Source organism: Emydura macquarii, unplaced genomic scaffold (genome assembly GCF_026122565.2).
Source record: "Emydura macquarii macquarii isolate MOO-44397 ecotype Brisbane River unplaced genomic scaffold, CSIRO-AGI_Emac_v2 contig_1876, whole genome shotgun sequence".
Lineage (NCBI taxonomy): Eukaryota > Metazoa > Chordata > Testudines > Chelidae > Emydura > Emydura macquarii.
In genome coordinates, this window is record NW_027132013.1 from 5,238,563 (window position 1) to 5,257,079 (window position 18,517).

Consider the following 18,517-nt stretch of genomic DNA (forward strand, 5'->3'; position numbering starts at 1 on the left):
AGCTCTGTGACAAAGAAGGAACTGGGGATGGTCTGACCACCCAGAGCTATATGTACGTACTGCGCACAGCCCAAGAGGGGGAGGTGTGCATGTGCAGTCCGACTAGCACTACTGATTTAAGATCTCCAACCGCAGGTATGGGGCACTGCCGCACCTACAGTGGTGCGCCCATAGGGACACACATCTCAAAGAGCCTCAGTTACTACAAAGGGTGAGTAATCTTCTCTTATCTAATCAGTTTTGAATATATTCCTTCAGGTCTGCTTTATAATTTCATGGACTCCTAATCTAAACTAAAAGGACTGAAACTTTTATTTATTTATTTATTTTAAAAGGTGGTGCCCCAAATTATTATCCAAACAGTTTTACTGGTCCTGAAGATCATCCCAATTTGAAGGAGAGTCGCATGTGTGTGTCAGGTGATGTGCAGCGCTTCAATAGTGCAAATGAGGATAATGTGTCTCAGGTATGCTATGTGAAAAGGGCATTTTATATTGCCTGTTCTAGTACTTAACTGTTATCTGAATGTGGGTTGAAGCATCAGGCCTAAACTAACGGCCAGTTTTGAGGAGGCCTTGAAAGATCTTTATGCCAATTCATTTTGAGGACTACTTCGAGTTTGACTGCCCAGTGAACAAGCTGTGGTTCCTCCCAAATCATTCTTCCACAGCACTTTGTTCAACTCACCAGACATGACATGTTCACATTTTCATGTAAATTTCTTTGTGACTGACGTATGCAAAATTGCACCTGTGAAAGGGAGATAATCTGTTTCATTGAGTGTGATACCAAAAGAATATAAAGTCCAGTATTTTACCTGGAACACATTTCTCCAAATGTCATCACTTTCCTCTAGTTATCGTCACAACACTATACCTCTACTCTTAAGCACTACACTTTCCTTAGAACACGGTCATTTCAGTGGAACTTTAAGAAATGTTTCTTTACACTAAGTAATACAAATAGTAAATTTTTATGGTCAGTCTAGAAACTAATACCCAGATGCAGAATTAACCCTGGTTTTTCCAAGCTTGTTGTAATTAGCTGCTGCATCACATTCCAACAGAATTGATGTACAAGATAATTAAAGTAATTGGACAAACAGCAATGAACATAGATTTGCTGACATAAACAGTGTTGCGAGTATGTTTGCAAATTTCATTCATAAACTAGGTAGCTTGTCTCTCTTACAGATAATGTCCTGAAGGAGAAATATGTAATTAAAAGATACAATTGTAACAGTTACTTCCTGAAATAGTGTAATAATTTTAGAAACTGCAAGAGTAGTTAGAAATTGATTTGTAAAAATTCACTTCTCTTGTAAAGCTGATGTAAAATTTTAAAATGTAATTTTGCTAAACTATCCAGCAGAATAGTGTTAATGATTCTAGGAAGTAGAATGGCTGCATCTTTGATCTTGGAAGAACTACTTTCATCAGCAGCATGTCATTCTCTTTGCCTTTCTTCTTTCATGTAAAAGCTTTAAGAGTTCTATATCATGGCGGGAAGCAGTCTGAATGTTCTGGGAAAATACCAACCAGTCTTTCACCCTTTCTTGTAACAGTTTAAAGATTGTGCTTTATCAATTTAACTACTATTAATGAGGACCTTTTGGTAGAATCTGATTAAAAACTGGCCTTGCTTTACATATAAACTAAACTATCAACTTTCATTCTAAGGTGAAAGTGTTCTATACCAAAGTGCTGAAAGAAGATGAACGCCAAAGACTGTGTGAGAACATTGCCAGCCATCTTAAAAATGCTCAGCTTTTCATCCAGAAGAAAGCTGTAAGTAACCTTACTGTGTTAGCTTAAGTCTAGCCTCTGCTGGTGCATTACAGTATTTTGGGTGATCAACAAATTTTGCAAATATTACAGTTTGGGGCTGAGAAGAAGTCAAATTGTATTTTTGGGGAATAAGGTGTTGGTCTGTTCTTTATTTCATGCAATGGATGATCAGTACAGTGTAGAGAATTAACAAATAATGTACATAATCATAAAGGAGAATCCTAAAGCTGGCAGCATAATGAGCTGACACTTTCAACAGACAATCGTGAAAGTATAGTGATTTGTGCTTCCTGTGTTGTGGGACAGGCTAACAGAATTTGAAAGGTGTTAAACTGTATAAGTGCCTTGGAGGATGAAAGGTTCCCCAAAATTTAACTTTGCTGAAAAATCCAGGAGAATAGTGTTAATGGTGCTAGGAAGCAGAATGGCTTCATCGTCCCTAATGGAAAACACCTGTTCAATGCTTGTTTAATTTTGCTGTAGATCAGGATGTTGTCCTAAGTGACTTAATAGAAGATAGGGATAGAAGATACCTGATTCACTCCTTGCTACCTGGTTTATTGATATGAACAGGTGCTTGATTTGATTTAGGGAATTGTTGATAATTCTTATCTGTTAGATATGGCATATTGATTGCAGGCTTTAGAGTTGGCAAGAACCAAGCATGAATATGATTTGCTGTGCTGTTTCAGGTGAAAAACTTCACTGATGTTCATCCTGAATATGGTGCCCGTATACAAGCTCTGCTGGACAAGTACAATTCTGAAGCTGGCAAAAAGGTATGTTAAGGATGGTTTCTTTCTAGTTAACAAGGCTTTGATTAGTTGAATACCTTAGCTTGTTTCATGACACTCTACCTCGGTGGAATATAATTTTGAGGGTTTTTTAAAGAGTTTTTTGTTTTTAATTGGGGATAATTCAGATAGTCATACAATGAGAGTCTTCTCACTAATTGCAATACAAATCGGTCCAAATTAGTTGGTGCTTTACAAGGACTTAATTTTAGCAGTTTGTGTTAACAGGAGGTGTTCATGCACACACTCAGTATTCTAGTTAGCTTAGCAAATGATAACCTTACCCACTAAAATTGCATAAAAGAAAAGGGATAAAATTACTGTTACTAAACAAAATGTTTCACTTGTGCAGTTTACTAAATGAGCACTTTAATTTTTTTAAAATGTTGATTTGACTGCATTCAAATTCAAGGAACTTCTTTTAATAGAATTTGCCCTAAATATTTCTTTTACATAGCCTAATTAATTTCATGTTGTTTTTAGGATGTGATTAGAACGTATACACGATCTACACATGTGTCTGCAAAGGAAAGATCTAACTTGTAAACTGTGCTACATGCAGTTGTCCGTCCATGGATTTTACATACACCTAACTGGAGAGTAAGCCATCAGACATTAAACAAATGTAGCAGATGTCCGCACAATATATAAATGTCTTTCAGGCTTGATGCAGTAATATAAAGTGTCTATGTTTATATCTACAATAGAAATTGATTGATTCTAATAACCTAGTGCCTTCTAACGCTTGTGCTCTAGGCTGTCAATGATTTTTATGAAGATCTCTCTTTAAGGCTAAAAATTATTTTTGTTTAGTTTTGGAAATTAAACTCAGAATAGTTAAATGAAAAGATTTTCAATTGGTTTTGAGGTAAGGACCCTAATTTCTGGCTAAATTACTGAAAGCAATTTATATAAATACTGTGATTATCAATATAGGTGAACTAATATGGTGTTCATGTTGATAGAACATCACTTGATTTTGCAAAAAATAAATTGTCTAGTATGTGTAGTCTGAGCATTACAGTTGAAAAAAAAGTACATTGTAAGAAGTAAGGTAAATAATACATATACAGTAACTTTCTTGTTTAAACTCTTAGTTTCCTGCAGTACAATGTATCTGAAAATAGTTAATTCATATCCAGGTAAAATAGCTATCTGTATGTACTATGTTAATTTTAACTTGACTGAAGACTAAAGTTGGTTTTGCTTATAAAAATATTGGATTGGGTCTATTTTATGCAAGGGGGAGGTAGTGATGAAAATAGTAAAAAAAAAAAAAAAAAAAAAAAAAAAAATTCTAATCATTTATGGTTTAGATTTTACAATAAAATTGCTTAGTTAACCAAATGTGGCTTTGCTCTTTTTTAGGCTGTAAATAGTTGAATTGCAGATAATGGTTGCTAAATATATCAGCTACCAACTACATTCTTTTGAATAAATGTTAGTTGTCCAGGAAAGTTTTCAGAATCCAGCACAATTACAATCCACCTCTCTTACAGGTACGGTTGGATACATTATTTTCCTGCCCTAAACTTTCCAGTCCTGTAGTGCTGCTTTTTAACTCTTCTAGCTAGACCTGGCTACATGTCAGTGTTGAATGAAAAGAGTCCTATAAATAGAGCCCACTTTTGTTTTCATTTAAGTCAGTTGGAATTTTACTACTGACCTCAGTGGGACCGGGACCACGCCGAAAGCTCATATCTCAGCTGAATTCTACAAGAGGCTTTGGCATCTTTCAGGATGAAAGGTGTTCCATATTGGTATGTAAAATGTAATCTGCACTTTTAGGGGTTTCCTGTAACACAGTGGCATTATCTTCCAACCTTTGAGTATATTTTAAGTAATCTGATTCTGTTAAACATGGACTATATAGAAATTGAGGTCAGTGATTAAATCAAGAATCATGGAGATGCTGGAATGAAGCTACCCTGTCAACTTGTCTCCCTTGCTCTTTTCCTTGCTTCCTTAATGAAAGGCTATCATGTGCACCTGGTGATCCAGATACCAGTTTCACAATGCCATCACCTCAGAATGAGATGGAGTGTGTACTTTCCTTCTTGGCCTGTGATTTTGCCCATCAGCACTTGAATCACATAACAACTGAGTGACAATGGAAAGAATTTTAGAGCCCCACAACTGGCTTTCAACTCTTGCACATGTATTTGCAACATATCTGGAGCCAAGCTCCAAAGTCCACATATTCTGAGGTCTTGGTAGTTTGGCACTTGAGCCTAGATTTAAAGCATCAGCTACAACAGTTGTGCAGGAGTTGATTGTAAGCAGCCTAATAGTAATGATCAACTTCACGTAAAACAAACCAAACCCCAAGCTGTGCACAAGAAGCTGATATGTTTCAAGATTCCAAGGGTTGATAGTAAAGGTTTTTAATATCTTTCTTACCAAGACCTGTTCAACTTTCATTACAAAGCAAACAAGTACCCACAAGCATGTCCAACCTTCCCTTTTATTCCATTTCAGATCACTAAAGTTAACATGGCATGTTACTATATTTTAATGGGGGTTTTATTCAACAGTATAAAATAGGTATGTGAAACTTCCCTATAGGAAGGAAAAATCAATGAGGGTTTGGATCCTGCTCTTAAATACACAAGCACCCATTGATACACCTTGTGTCTGGAAACTGTAGGGCAGGCTTCAGAGATTGCTCAAGTCTCAGTCCATTGGCAAAATGCTAGTGTGCTCATTATTACAGCTGAGACTTGAACTAGAGCACTTTGATTTGTAGGCAGCAGTGAATTAGCAGGGACACTGGTAGGCAGCGCTTGCAAGGACCTGAGTTTTTCTTGGCTAGAAGCCACTCTGAAGATCTTACACAACATATACACTGTAAAAACAGTGATGGAGGTTGCAGGTCTTTGGAATTTCAGGTTGGATACACAAACAGGAGGCACGCAAAATTAATGGAAGTTTCTGAAAAATTTTGCCATTGACTTTTTCAAAATTACACAGTGGCAAAGCTGGGAATAGAACCCAGGAGTTCTGATTATCATTCCCTGTTCTAACTATTATTCCACACTGACTTGCTAAACTAGCTACAGTTTATTTCAGGGGGGAAAAATGTGTACTTGGGCAATTGGCCAATCCCTCATTTAAATCAATTGCAGTTTTGCCATAAATGATAACAGGAGCTGGAAGAAACCCTCAATCTCTTTGTTTAACAAACACAATATTCAACTTGCACCTTTCTCTAACCATCACTGGTTGAATTAATATAGCTAACTTCTATAAATTGATGATTTGCTAAAAGTAATAAGATGGGGAATATGTAATAAAGTTTCACCAGAAACACTTGTTCAAGTTCTCTCTTTAGATTAAATATATAATTTCATACTTGATCTGTTTTCAGGGGAGTGAAGAGATGTGGAGTCTCTGGTTCTAGGTTATTATTTAACATTTATGTTGCAATAAGATATCAAAAGAAAAGGCCTAATCCATTATTAGGAGTTTGTCATTGAATTTTAGTAGTTTAAATATCAGAGTCCTCGCTTTAGCATTTTCCTACCAATTTTAGCCTATTCAGTGCACTGTCTTCATAATAAAAGGAGGGAGGTTTGATTCTAATCTGAGGTGGCCTGTGGGAGCATTTGCAAAAGAAAATAAATACTTTTGTCTTCTAAACTCTCTCAAATGCCTGGAACATGAAAATGGCTTTTTACATTTTTTTCAAGGTCCTCCAGCTTTTCCTCATACTTTCTCAGTCTTGTTTCAGGGAAAATTCTCTTTTAATCTCCTTTGTTTCAATAGCAGCTCATTTGCTAAGAGAAAGTTGGAATCAATGTCCCACAGATACCATGTGGTCTCCCAAAAGCCTTATTACAAAAACTATTCTTCCATTACGGTTTTGTAGTTTACAACTACTCATTTCATTCTTTGACTGTTTACTCTCCAAATAATCTGCTTTTCAGTTTGTCTGGCAGTTGTTTACTCTCTGAAATCATTACTTTCTGATCCCTATACAAAGAGAGTTCTATGCTCCCTTTGTGAAAAGCAATCTGCATAAATAGTAGACAGATAGGGATAGCGACCTTGGCTTGGGAAGGGCATTGTGCAAATTGTTGTAAGCTTTCCCTCCTACGCAACCACTGTGCAATTAAATCTCCACAGGGAAAGGTTTTAGTTATGGTGAAGCTAGACAACTCACCAATCTTATATCTTGACCAGAATGGTCAACTAAGGCAATGTCTATACTGCCTGTAGTAGAGAGTCTGGAGCACAGGGCCTGGTGCAAGGCCTGAACTAAAATCAGCAAAAGCCACGCTATGAGAAAAAAAATCAGGCCCTATCAAAGCAAATGCCTGCTTACAAATTCACTGTCTGATACATGAACTTGACAAAAGCACTCCGCATTGCAAAACCACAGGGACTCCTAAGATGTATACATTCCAGAAGGCTAGTAGAGGTGCACCCTAACATAGTTATGACAAACACAATCCTGGGAGATGGTACAGGAACACACTGCCCTGAGTAAAACAAGGATGGGAGGACAGGACACGATGATGGATGAAAAAGTTTTGTTCAAATCAGCAGGTACAAGGTGTAGGTCAAGTAACTTACCATGGCAGGAGTGTAATATGTAATTTTTCATATCAATGTCCAGCCTAGGGGGCAGCAGCATGTCCCGCTGCTGAGTGTAGTCCATTGTCACGGGCATACATACATTAGTGTATTTGTACTAGTACCAAGCTTCGTTGGCAATAAACCTGGACAAGCGCTTTCACCACTGAACCGAGTCTCTGGTCTTCGTGGGCAGTACTATTGAGGTCTGCTTAGTCAGCTACCTGCAGGGCTGGTGCAGCATAGAGAGAGAACACTACATGCACACCAACTGACAACACTGCCAAAAACCAGACCAAACCAAACCCATGGCCGCAAATAGAGCCCAGGTCTACAGGCTCAGGCTTGTAGAGCTCGTACTACTGCACTAAAAATAGCAGTGTAGATAACTTGAAGCCCACCCTCCTTACCAGGTTTCAGAGCCTAATCTCCAACCTGAGTGGGAACATCTACACGGCTATTTTCAGCACCATAGCGCAAATCCGAGTCAGTAAAGACTTGCTGCCACAGGGTTTTTTCTTATTTATTTATTTATTTTTTTGGGGGGTAGCATAGACATACCCCCAGAAGTCAGGGAAGGATAGTGATTACAAAAACAAACTTTGGCAACATGCTAGAGCCTTGGGGTAGGATTCACAATGGGATTTAGGCCACAAAATTCAACATTTAGACATCACGACGATTCACAAAAACCCTATGCAGCTGCTGCATGTGGAAGTGCCTAAAGTCCATAGATGCATAATTTTCTCCCAAAATCCCCATAGCTCCTAAATTTCAGCAGCTGGGCATGCACACAGCTGCCTAAGTTCTGAGACTGCCCAGAAGCTCACTGCCTAGCATGTATGTAAGCTGCAGCAGGATTCGCAAAAAGATGTTCCCCTGCCTCTCTTGTCTTTGGATCCTAATCCAGTAGAGGTGTTGGGAGCACATCTAAACCCAGAAAAACAACTGGAGGAGGTGGTGCCTCCCTGGCCTCTTTAGTGCAGTGGTTAGAGCATTCACCCAGGAAGTCAGAGAGCAGAGTGCAGTATCCCCCTATAGCTGATGTGGAGAAGATATTTGAAGTGGGTCTCTTTCACTTCCCAGGTGAGTGCCCTAACCACTGAGCTGTGGGTTATCCTGAGACAATTGTTTCTCAACCTTTCCTTTTGAAGCTCTTCCACTTTTTACAAATAATTAAGTACTCAGTAGCGGGGACAGACACCTGGGTGTCTCTCCTCCCAGCAGAGGACCCCAACCACTAGGGCTGTAATCACTCTCATGCTGTCTAGCCTAATGAATGAAGAAAGCCACTAATCAGCTTGAAGTGCTTGTGTGAGCATCAAGGCTCACAGGTTCTTTAGAAGACTGTGAGGATGTGAAGTTTAACCCTTCTGGTGGGGGTTGGGTCCTCACTCCCTGCCAAAAAGGCTCACATGGTGCCTGTTGCTGTCTCTCATTCTCAAAATTAAGAACGACAAGCCAATACAATCTCACACAGCCCCTCAGGATCTCACCTAGCCATTTTCTCTAGAGCATTACAGTTCTGAGGTTTCCCCCTCAGCTGGCTCATGGTTCCTACCGATGTCTACATCTCTCAGGCCTTCCACCTGACAAATGCAGAGAATTCTCTTCCCTGATTGTAGGACTTTCCTGGCTGCTCTACTGCCACTCTGCCTAAGAGGAAGGAAGCCAACGTGACCTGCAACTACAGCTTCCACTCTTCAGGGACCCAAGCTCCTTAAAGTGGACACACACATACACTGCGTGCTCCAGTGCCCTGTTACACAGTAAAACTCATAAGAATGCATTAATTAGACCTGTGTACTTTCATCCTGCAGTTTACTTAAGGTAAGTGTTATCTAGGCTAAAGTCCTCCTGGACTAGGATTTTTGTTTACTGCAGAGGATCAGCAATTTATTGAGCCAAAATCACAGATTCATGGCTCCACCCAACAATGTGCTGCACACCTTTAACTAATTCAGATCAGTAAAAGTTGGGGGTAATCTGCATCATCCTTTTGTATAGAAATCTAAAAATCTTAAACACTGTCAAATTGATTCTTTAAATAGGCTGATTTCAAAGACATTCCAATATCTGAACTCCTTAAATAGAATGTTCCTATTTATTTATTTACTTGTAAATTTTAATGTAAGGGTTTTTCTGTTCCCTTGGTGATATAAAATCATAGAGCTGGAAGAGACCTCGAGAGGTCATCTAGTCCAGTCCCCTGCACTCATGGCAGGACTAAGTAATATCTAGACCATCCCTGACAGGTGTTTGTCTAACCTGCTCTTAAAAATCTCCAATGATGGAGATCCCACAACCTCCTTAGGCAATTTATTCCAGTGATTAACCACCCTGATGGTTAGGAAGTTTTTCCTAATGTCCAACCTAAACCTCCCTTGCTGCAGTTTAAGCCCATTGCTTCTTGTCCTGTCCTCAGAGGTTAATAACAACAATTTTCTCCCTCCTCCTTGTAACAACCTTTTATGTACTTGAAAGCTGTTATGTCCCCTCTCAGTCTTCTCTTCTCCAGGCTAAACAAACCCAGTTCTTTCAGGCTTGCCTCATTGATCATGTTTTCTAGACCTTTAATCATTTTTGTTGCTCTTCTGTGGACTTTCTCCAATTTGTCCACATCTTTCCTGAAATGTGGCTCCCAGAACTGGGCACAATACTCCAGTTGAGGTCTAATCAGCGCGGAGTAGAGTGGAAAATTACTACTCGTGTCTTACTTACAGAACTCCTGCTAATACATCCCAGAATCATGTTTGATTTTTTTGCAACAGCATTACACTGTTGACTCATATTTAGCTTGTGATCCACTTTGACCCCCAGATCCTTTTCCACAGTACTCCTTCCTAGGCAGTCATTTCCCAGTTTGTACGTGTGCAACTGATTGTTCCTTCCTAAGTGGAGTACTTTGCATTTGTCCTTATTGAATTTCATCCTATTTACCTCAGACCAATTCTCCAGTTTGTCCAGATCATTCTGAATTATAATCCTATCCTACAAAGCACCTGCAATATGTATAAAGGCCTTTTCAACCAGAGAAAAGACTGAGTGACTACATGGGGATAATAGTGAAATTGGCAGCACACACTGTCAAATGCACAGAATAAACACCTTCGCACACAAAGTACACTTTGGTCTAAGTGAAGGTGCACTGGGCTAGAAGCCCAGGTATTATGAGTCAGATCTCACCTCTTCTACTGACTGCTTTTAATATTTATGTGCACTTCACAATTATGTCTATCCCAGAAGCAACTCTCATTCCCCCATTTTATAAAGACGGTAACAGGGGTGGCACACAGATAGAGCTGAAAATAGACCTTGGTCTCTAACATGGTAAACTGAAATCTGAACTAAAATACTTTTCAAATCTATGGCTATCACACTCTGCTCCCTTAATGAGGAGCAGAATCCAGACACCAACATATAGAATCCAGACACCAACATACACAAATAGTTGTGTAACCCAGTGGCAAACTGTGTGTCATGTCCCCTTCTAGAGGCTGGTCCACATAGGACATAACATACATCTAACAATTGCTTCTTTAGATCAAGAAGTAGTAATTAACTTTTCATACGTATGGTTTGGAAAAATCAGCCAAATATTTTGCTTAAGCTCATTTAGCAGTTCAAAGATAAGAAGCATCTTTCAGGAACAACTATTAATCATTTCTAAGTCTTATGGCACAGAATACTTGAATGATAACTTGCTGGGTCTATTATTTCTTGCTGGTTCGCTCTACTGAAGTCCAAAAATGTATGTAACTGGCTTTGTAGTGATCTTATTTCATATAGGAATCCATCTTGAATGTTAGCTGAGATTAGCCTTGATCCTGAAAGCACCTTTTCCTGTAGCTTCAGGAACTATTCTGTATATACAGGGTAACTTTCACTGAATTATATTGTCATCATATAGGAGTTACAGTGGTACTTCCACTGATGCAACTCTTGGTTTGTTTTTTAAATTAGAAGCCAGAAGTCTTGGTCCTCAGGCTGGGATCACAGTAGGAAATAAGCCTAACATTATGACAGTTAGGCCATCTTCTTGTTTAGGATGCAGTTTTCACTGATGATATGGTTCCCTTGGACCAAAAGAGGATTCCTAAGAGAGTTGTGCATGCCAAAGGAACTTGTGGGTTTCAAAGGAAGTGTATTTATATTTATAAAAAGCAGCTAGGGAAAGCCAAAGAATCAAGAGCAATCCAGTCTGTGTAATAAGCAATGAGGCAACATTTTAAAACAGAATAGCAAAGGGTAGGAAGAATGGGAAATATATAATGTAAGGCCCAACTGGTTTGCAAAAGAAACATTTAGGGGAGCTTGTAGCAGCATGGCTAAATCTGTATAGTGCATGTGATTTGGCAGTGCAGTAAAGCGGAGTTAAAACCTTGAGTTTTATCCCAGTTTCAAGACAATTATGTCTCATCCACATGACAAGTTTCAACCATATTAGCACTAGGTAACATAACGTGAGTGTATTTGAAATATAGACAGGCCTTTAGGATGTATATTGAAAATTATTTCAGCTGAAATGCTATAACTTTGTGCATCGATACCCATTCAGTTAGTTTTCTAGTACAAAGCAACCACAGCAAACTACCACCACCCACTGGACATCATAGAAGAATCCAGTATTAGGTAGTTGGCTCAAGGAGGTATGGCAAATTGCCACAGGGCACCTGCTCTTCTGGGTGGTCTCTCCACCTCCAGAACAAAAGGACTTGCAGGCTTCACCCATTGCAGTCACCCATGCACGTTTATTTATAGTGTATAGATACAAACCCCACTCCCAAACCAGGCCCACTTGGCTCTGCAGCTTTGAGCTACTCACCCCTCCTTGGCCAGGAGGCAAACTGAGTAGCAAGGCTCCTGCCCTCCTCTCTGGCCACACCCACCTTTGGTTCCTCCCTAGCTGACTTATATAGTGCCCCCTTCTCCAAGCTAGGGGGACAGCTATTCTCACTTGCCTCATTAGACAAGCTCTGGCATGCTCTAAATCAGCACCTTCAGCTGTGGGTTTCCTCTCTGCTGTCTGGGGCCCTGCTGGTCCACTTTACCCCAGCCCAGGCAGCTGGGTTGGGGTGGCAGAGACACTGAGGGGCTTGTCACTCTCTACTCTGCCACACACCTTTCCCCTTTAATGAACCACCCAGTTCACCCAGCCTCTCCCTCTTTTTGGCCTAATATATTGGCCACCACAAGGGGGTTTCCTTTTCTCCTATTGGTGACCCACGGGATCTTCTCTAGGGGGTTGGGTCGCTCCTCTGGTCGCTCAGGATGCATCTCCTCTCTGCCTCCCCCAAATGCTCTTTGTCCCCACAGATCCAGCATTCTGATCCCTTTCCGGGCTGCTCGCTTCCCTGCCTCCCCAAGCTTCCCCCCTGGGGCTCTTGCGTGGCTAGACCCTCGAGCTCGCTGGGCACCACCAGGGATCCCTTTACCCCTGCCTCTATGGGAGCCAATTCAGTGGGTCTCTGAACTTCCTGGCCCATGCACTGTTTCCACTTGTGCCCTTTCCCACAATTCCAACATTCCCAGGTCTCTGCGGGCTGTGGTTCCATGGGGCAGCTCTCTTTTTCCTCCTTCTTGTGTCTATGGGTTTTCTTTCTCCCGGTGGGGTCCTGCACCCTCTTGCCTTCTCTCTTCCTTCCTGTGGGGTCTCTCCAGCCCCCCTTTTTCAGGGTTTCCTACCTGCCCTCCCAACTCTCTGGGAGGGGGTTCCCAATCATTCTCCAGAAGGACCAGGTAGGTAACCTGGCCATTACCCCACCTGCTGTCACTTGAACCGCCCTTGCACCTCCAGGGGCAGCTGCACCAGCAGATACCGCTTGGTATCCCTGTGGACACACTTGAAGACACACTGAATAGTCCTAGGGGCCGGAGTGGACCTCACCAGCCCCCTCTGGATCAGTGATTGGGTGGAGGTGGGGTCCACTAAGCCCCGCTGGGGTCTTTTCCCCACCCAAACGGGTATTGTGGCCAACAGCTGTACCTTCACCCTCCCCCAGCCCTTCTGTCCACTCATAGAAGTCCGCCAGTCCACATTTCATCTCAGGGTAGTCCTGTTTCTTATGACCAGTGTGACCCATCCGTGCCTAGGGTAGCCACCTGAAAATGCCAAAGTCAGGGCAGGCTGCAAAAGGAGAGTAGATTCTCCCAACACTGGCGGGTGACACTGAAGTCAGATTTCCCAAATCAGCCACAAACAATGCTTCTGCTTCCCCACACTGGTTATCAAGAAGCTAAAATAAAAATATACACAGCCCCCTTTACTGCATTTCAGTCTCTGGCTCCCAATCAGACGCTAAATCAGTCCAGTAAAGAGACCAGTTATTTAAAACTCTATGCTCTTTACCAAAAAAGGTTTCTCCTGACCCCAAAGGGTCAGCCACAGTACCAGATCAACATAAGTTTGGATCTTACCCAAAATACTACGCTGCCAGCCAATGCTTTAGTAACTAAAACTAAGGTTTATTATAAAAGGAAAGAAATAAACCAAAAGTAGTGTTATGTGATTAAAGCAATCAGACACATACAACTGATTTGAAAGTCCATATATATCATGTTTCTAATAGAATTGTGGAGTTTGCAGGCTTGTATAGTCCCTCTGGTGTACATCTAGTACCTGGATGGGTCTCAGTCCTTTATTTCACAGCTTCAGTTCAGTTGTAGGTGAGTTGATCCAGAGGTAGGTGAAGACTGAAGACAAAATGCATGTGGTTCAGCTGTCTTTTATGTCCCTTGGCCTTTGCCATGCTGCTTGTGGAAATTTACAGGAATATGATGGAGTCCAGGGTCACATGAGTAAGTCCTGGTGACTCATCAGGTACATCGCTGGGCCCATTGTATCTGAATTTCCTTAATGGGCCATTAAGTAGGCTAGTGCTGCAGCCATCCTGTCTGGGGTGTCGCCCAGAAACAGTACAATATGAGATACAGATAAAAACATATCTATAACACATGAACATAAAAATCATCATCTTATTTAGCACATTATAGCCTTTTAACAGTACCTGACATGGCTTATCTCACATGAATTACTATGATTCTGACATATTGATGTTAAAAAAATACAATAAATGCCCTCCCCATAGTCCAGCCAGTGTCACAACCAGGGTGGCCACACTTCCAGCAGGTCAGTTCCCAGCCTCTGCCACCCCCTTGTTCAGGCCCCTTCTTTGGTGTGAGTTCTGGGGGCCTCCCTCCTGGTTTTGCACCCGTGGCGGGCATCCCTGCCCTCCTGTGTGCCTCAGCCTCCATATATACCTCCATCAGTCTGACTGCTTCTGCTACTCAGCCCAGCTGATGCCCTCAGATCCAGACTCAGACAGTTTCTGGTATGCTTTGTAGGAATTGCTCCAAAAATCACTGCATCTAGTATTTCCTCCACTGTCTGGGTGCCTGGCCTCAACTACCAGCTGGCCCAGTCTGTAAGCCTTTGGGCAAACGCCCAGGGCTGCAAGGCTGTCAGTCCACGTGGCTGTCCGAAACTTCTGGCGGTATCGCTCTGCTGAGAGTCCGACCCAGTCCAGTATGGCGGCTTTCACCACCTTGTAGTCCCTGGCTTGGGCCTCTCCCAATGCTATATAGGTGGCTTGGGCCTCGCCTCCCAAATACGGGGCGAGGTGCAGGGCCCAGGTCTCCCTCTCCCACCCAGTTGCCATAGCCACCCTCTTGAAAGTCCCCAAAAACACATCTGGGTCATCCATTGAGCCCATCTTATGCAGTCCCCAGCCTGCCACTGTCCTGGTGCCATCCCTGCTCGTTGTACTCACCATGTGCTGGAGCAGTTACTGCTGGATGACTGCCTGTTCTTTGATGAAGTCCTGGAGACTCTGCTGCTGGTCAGCCTACCAGGTCATCAGGGCCTGTAGTTCCGCCTGGTGGGACTGCTGCATTTCCTCCACTGTCATTATAAGCCATTTAAGGGTCTCTTCCATTGTGGCAGCCACTCTTAGCAATGGCTACGGAAGAAGTCCCGGACAAGCCCCCCCTTGTGGCAAATTGCTACAGGTCCCCTGCCCTTCTGGGTGGTCTCTACCCCTCTGGAACAAAAGGATTCACAGGCTTCACCTGGTGCAGTCATCCTTGCTCATTTATTTACAGTGTACAGATGCAAACCCTATTCCCAAACCAGGCCCACTTGGCCTCCAAGGATTTGGGCTACTCACCCTTTCTTGGCCAGGAGGCAAACTGAGTAGCAGGGCTCCTACCCTCCTCCCTGGCCATGCCTCCACTAGGATCCTCCCTAGCTGGCTTATATAGCCCCTCCCGGGGACAGCTATTCCCACTTGCCTCATTAAGCATGGCTCTGGCATGCTCCAATTAGCACCTTCAGTTGTGGGTTTCCTCTCTGCTGTCTGGGGCCCTGCTGGCCCACTTTACCACAGCCCAGGCAGCTTGGTTGGGGGTGGCAGAGGCACTAGAAGGCTTGTCACCGTTTACTCTGCCACAGAGGCCTGCTACACAATAAAGGATAATATTTCTCAATCCATAAATTACAGCATGACCCATTTCACTAGATGGTACCACTTCACTATGTACCTTGGGAGAAAGTAACTAACAGACATAGCTTGACCTGTCAAATTGTACATAAACATTCCTTAGATGAGCTAACACACTGTATCTTGGTGCTTAGTTAATATCCATCTTATTTTAATTATGATGCTTTACATTATTATAAAAGGCATGGTGTTGGTCACTGTAAATCATCCCTGGAATCTAATGACATATAGAAGTGCACAATTGGAGTTGCAGCTAGCAAGAGAAGTGATGGGTAACAAGAAAGGTTTCTACAAGTATGTTAGCAACACGAAGAAGGTCAGGGAAAGTGTGGGCCCTTTACAGAATGGGGGAGGCAACCTCATGACAGATGGTGTGGAAAAAGCTGAAGTACTCAATGCTTTGTCTCTGTCTTTACAGACAAGGTCAGCTCCCAGACTACTGAACTGGACAGCACAGAATGGGGAGGAAATGAGGAGCCCTCAGCAAGAGGAACAGATTCAGGACTATTTAGAAAATCTTGACATACACAAGTCCATGGGGCTGGATGCAATGCATCTGAGGGTGCTGAGGGAGTTGGCTGATGTGATTTCATATCCATTGGACATTATCTTTGAAAACTCGTGGTAATTGGAGGAGGTCCTGAATGATTGGAAAAAAGGCAAATATAGTACCCATCTTCAAAAAAAGGAAGAAGGAAGAACCAGGGAATTACGGGCAGCCTCACCTGAGTTCCCGGAAAAATCATGGAGCAGGTCCTCAAGGAATCCATTTTGAGGCACTTGGAAGAGAGGAAGGTGACCAGGAACAGTCAGCATGGGTTCACCAAGGGCAAATCATGTCTGACCACCTTGATTGTCTTCTATGACGAGAAGAATGGCTCTGTGGATGTGGAGAAAGCAGTGGACGTGGTATACTTTGACGTCAGCAAAGCTTTTGATATGGTTTCCCACAATAATCTTATCAGCAAGTTAAAGAAGTATGGGTTGGATGAATGGACTATAAAATGGACAGAGAGCTGGCTAGATAATCGGGCTCAACAGGTAGTGATCAATGGCTCGATGTCTAGCTGAAAACCAGTAACAAGCAGAGTGCCCCAGTGGTCAGTGCTGGGGCCGGTTTTGTTCAACATCTTCATTAATTATCTGGATGATGGGGTGGATTGCACCATCAGCAAGTTTGCAGATGACATTAAGCTGGGGGGAGTGGTAGATATGCTGGAGGTTAGGGATAGGATACAGAGTGACCTAGACAAATTGGAGGATTGAGCCAAAAAAATCTGATGAGATTTGACAATGCAGAGTTCTGCACTTAGGATGGAAGACTCCCATACACTGCTACAGACTGGGGAGTGCATTGCACTGCACATGTACAGAAACACAGATGATTCCAGAAAATCCCTTCCTGTTCCCCACTGCTGCTCTCCCATCCTTTAGACTTAAATAACAAGTTGTAATACACAAGTGTGTAGGTTACATGTTCTTTACTAGGTGTATGCATGTAATGGGCTACAGAGACATATATTTACAGATTACAAAATGAAGAGAAGTCCTATAAATGTCATGAATTTAAAGAGCATTAGCCAATATTTTTGTCAAAATTCTTGTTTCTGTTGTTTTTTTCATTTAAAGGGCTGGGTTTCTGTTATGCTACTGAATTCCAAATAATAAAGAAGACGCTCAAATTCTCTTTCCTATTAATATTCAGATACTCAATGTGTCATATATTGTCACACACCATCTGATCATTCCTAAAAGTTAGCTGTTCTGATTTCGATGATACTTCATAGACAATTTTGCTTTATTATAAATTGTAACTAACGTCACATCTTTATTGCTTTCAGATTGATGAGAGCATCAAAACCTTTGTGTCAAAGAAGCAGGAATATCAGCCCTTTGCAATGCTGATTACAGATTGCATGATCTTTACAATGCTATTGCCCATGAAAACTATCTATCTTGGAGTTTCTATTTCAGGTCATGATAAAGCAGAAAAATTTCTGTTTAATACCTTTGATTTAATGAAGGTAACTGTGACACAAATGTATATAGCATATTGCATTTTAATACAATTCTTCAAATAACCGTAGCTATTTCATTTCAGGGTTGTAGTAATAGGGCCTTAATATAATGATATAATAAATTGCTTGAACACTCTCTATGGATTATAATGATATTTCTTTATCATTCTGCAAAGATGCCATTTTTAGAATGTAATTGTAGTTACCACAATAAAGCTTACTTCCATAATGTAGCCAGACATAATTCTTTTTTTAGGTAGTTGAATCTTTTTACACTTTTCTTGCTGGGCCACATAACATACAGTAATTGCAATTTATGTTATGTTTTCTAGGTTTAGCCTTACAAAGATTATCCTTTAATTCCTACTCATCTTAAAAAGAAATGCTGTCAATTATTTTGCTAAAGTAGAACAGCTGGCCTTTAACCGAGCAACACACCATCAGGCATCAAACCTAGCTCTGAAGAAATACTACAGGTAAGTCTCATGACACTTCATATTGCTCAGACACAGATCCATATCAGTCTGCTTTATTCTATATATAATGCTGGCTGTTCATATCACTCTTGCTCATCACTCCTTCATGGCCTTTCTTCTTTATAGAACTGTATAGACCACTGTAGGGGCAGATCCTCTAGTAGTGCAAATAATTACAGATTCATTTTGTTGCACTTTGACTATCACGTACCTGATTGCATCCACAGATCAATAATTACATGCTGTAGAGCCCAACCCTGCACTGATGTCAGTGGCAAAAATTTAATTGATGGTATGTGTGCAAAATCAAATGCCATTCTTCCTAATCTGTACCCAAATCTTTTAGGAATCTAAATAGATCCAGTAGGA

At 41.6% G+C, this 18,517-nt stretch overlaps 1 protein-coding gene across 1 annotated transcript in view; it reads left to right on the forward strand.

Annotated features, from left to right (window-relative positions):
- Window positions 1-3,876, forward strand: part of CAT (catalase) — a 42,749-nt gene extending 38,873 nt beyond the window's left edge. Inside the window, exons 10-13 of the mRNA XM_067557545.1 lie at window positions 336-466; window positions 1,680-1,787; window positions 2,480-2,566; window positions 3,065-3,876. Coding sequence (XP_067413646.1) covers window positions 336-466; window positions 1,680-1,787; window positions 2,480-2,566; window positions 3,065-3,127 — 389 coding nt within the window. The 3' untranslated portion in view covers window positions 3,128-3,876. The remainder of the gene's footprint in view (window positions 1-335; window positions 467-1,679; window positions 1,788-2,479; window positions 2,567-3,064) is intronic.
- The last annotated feature ends 14,641 nt before the right edge of the window (window positions 3,877-18,517 follow it).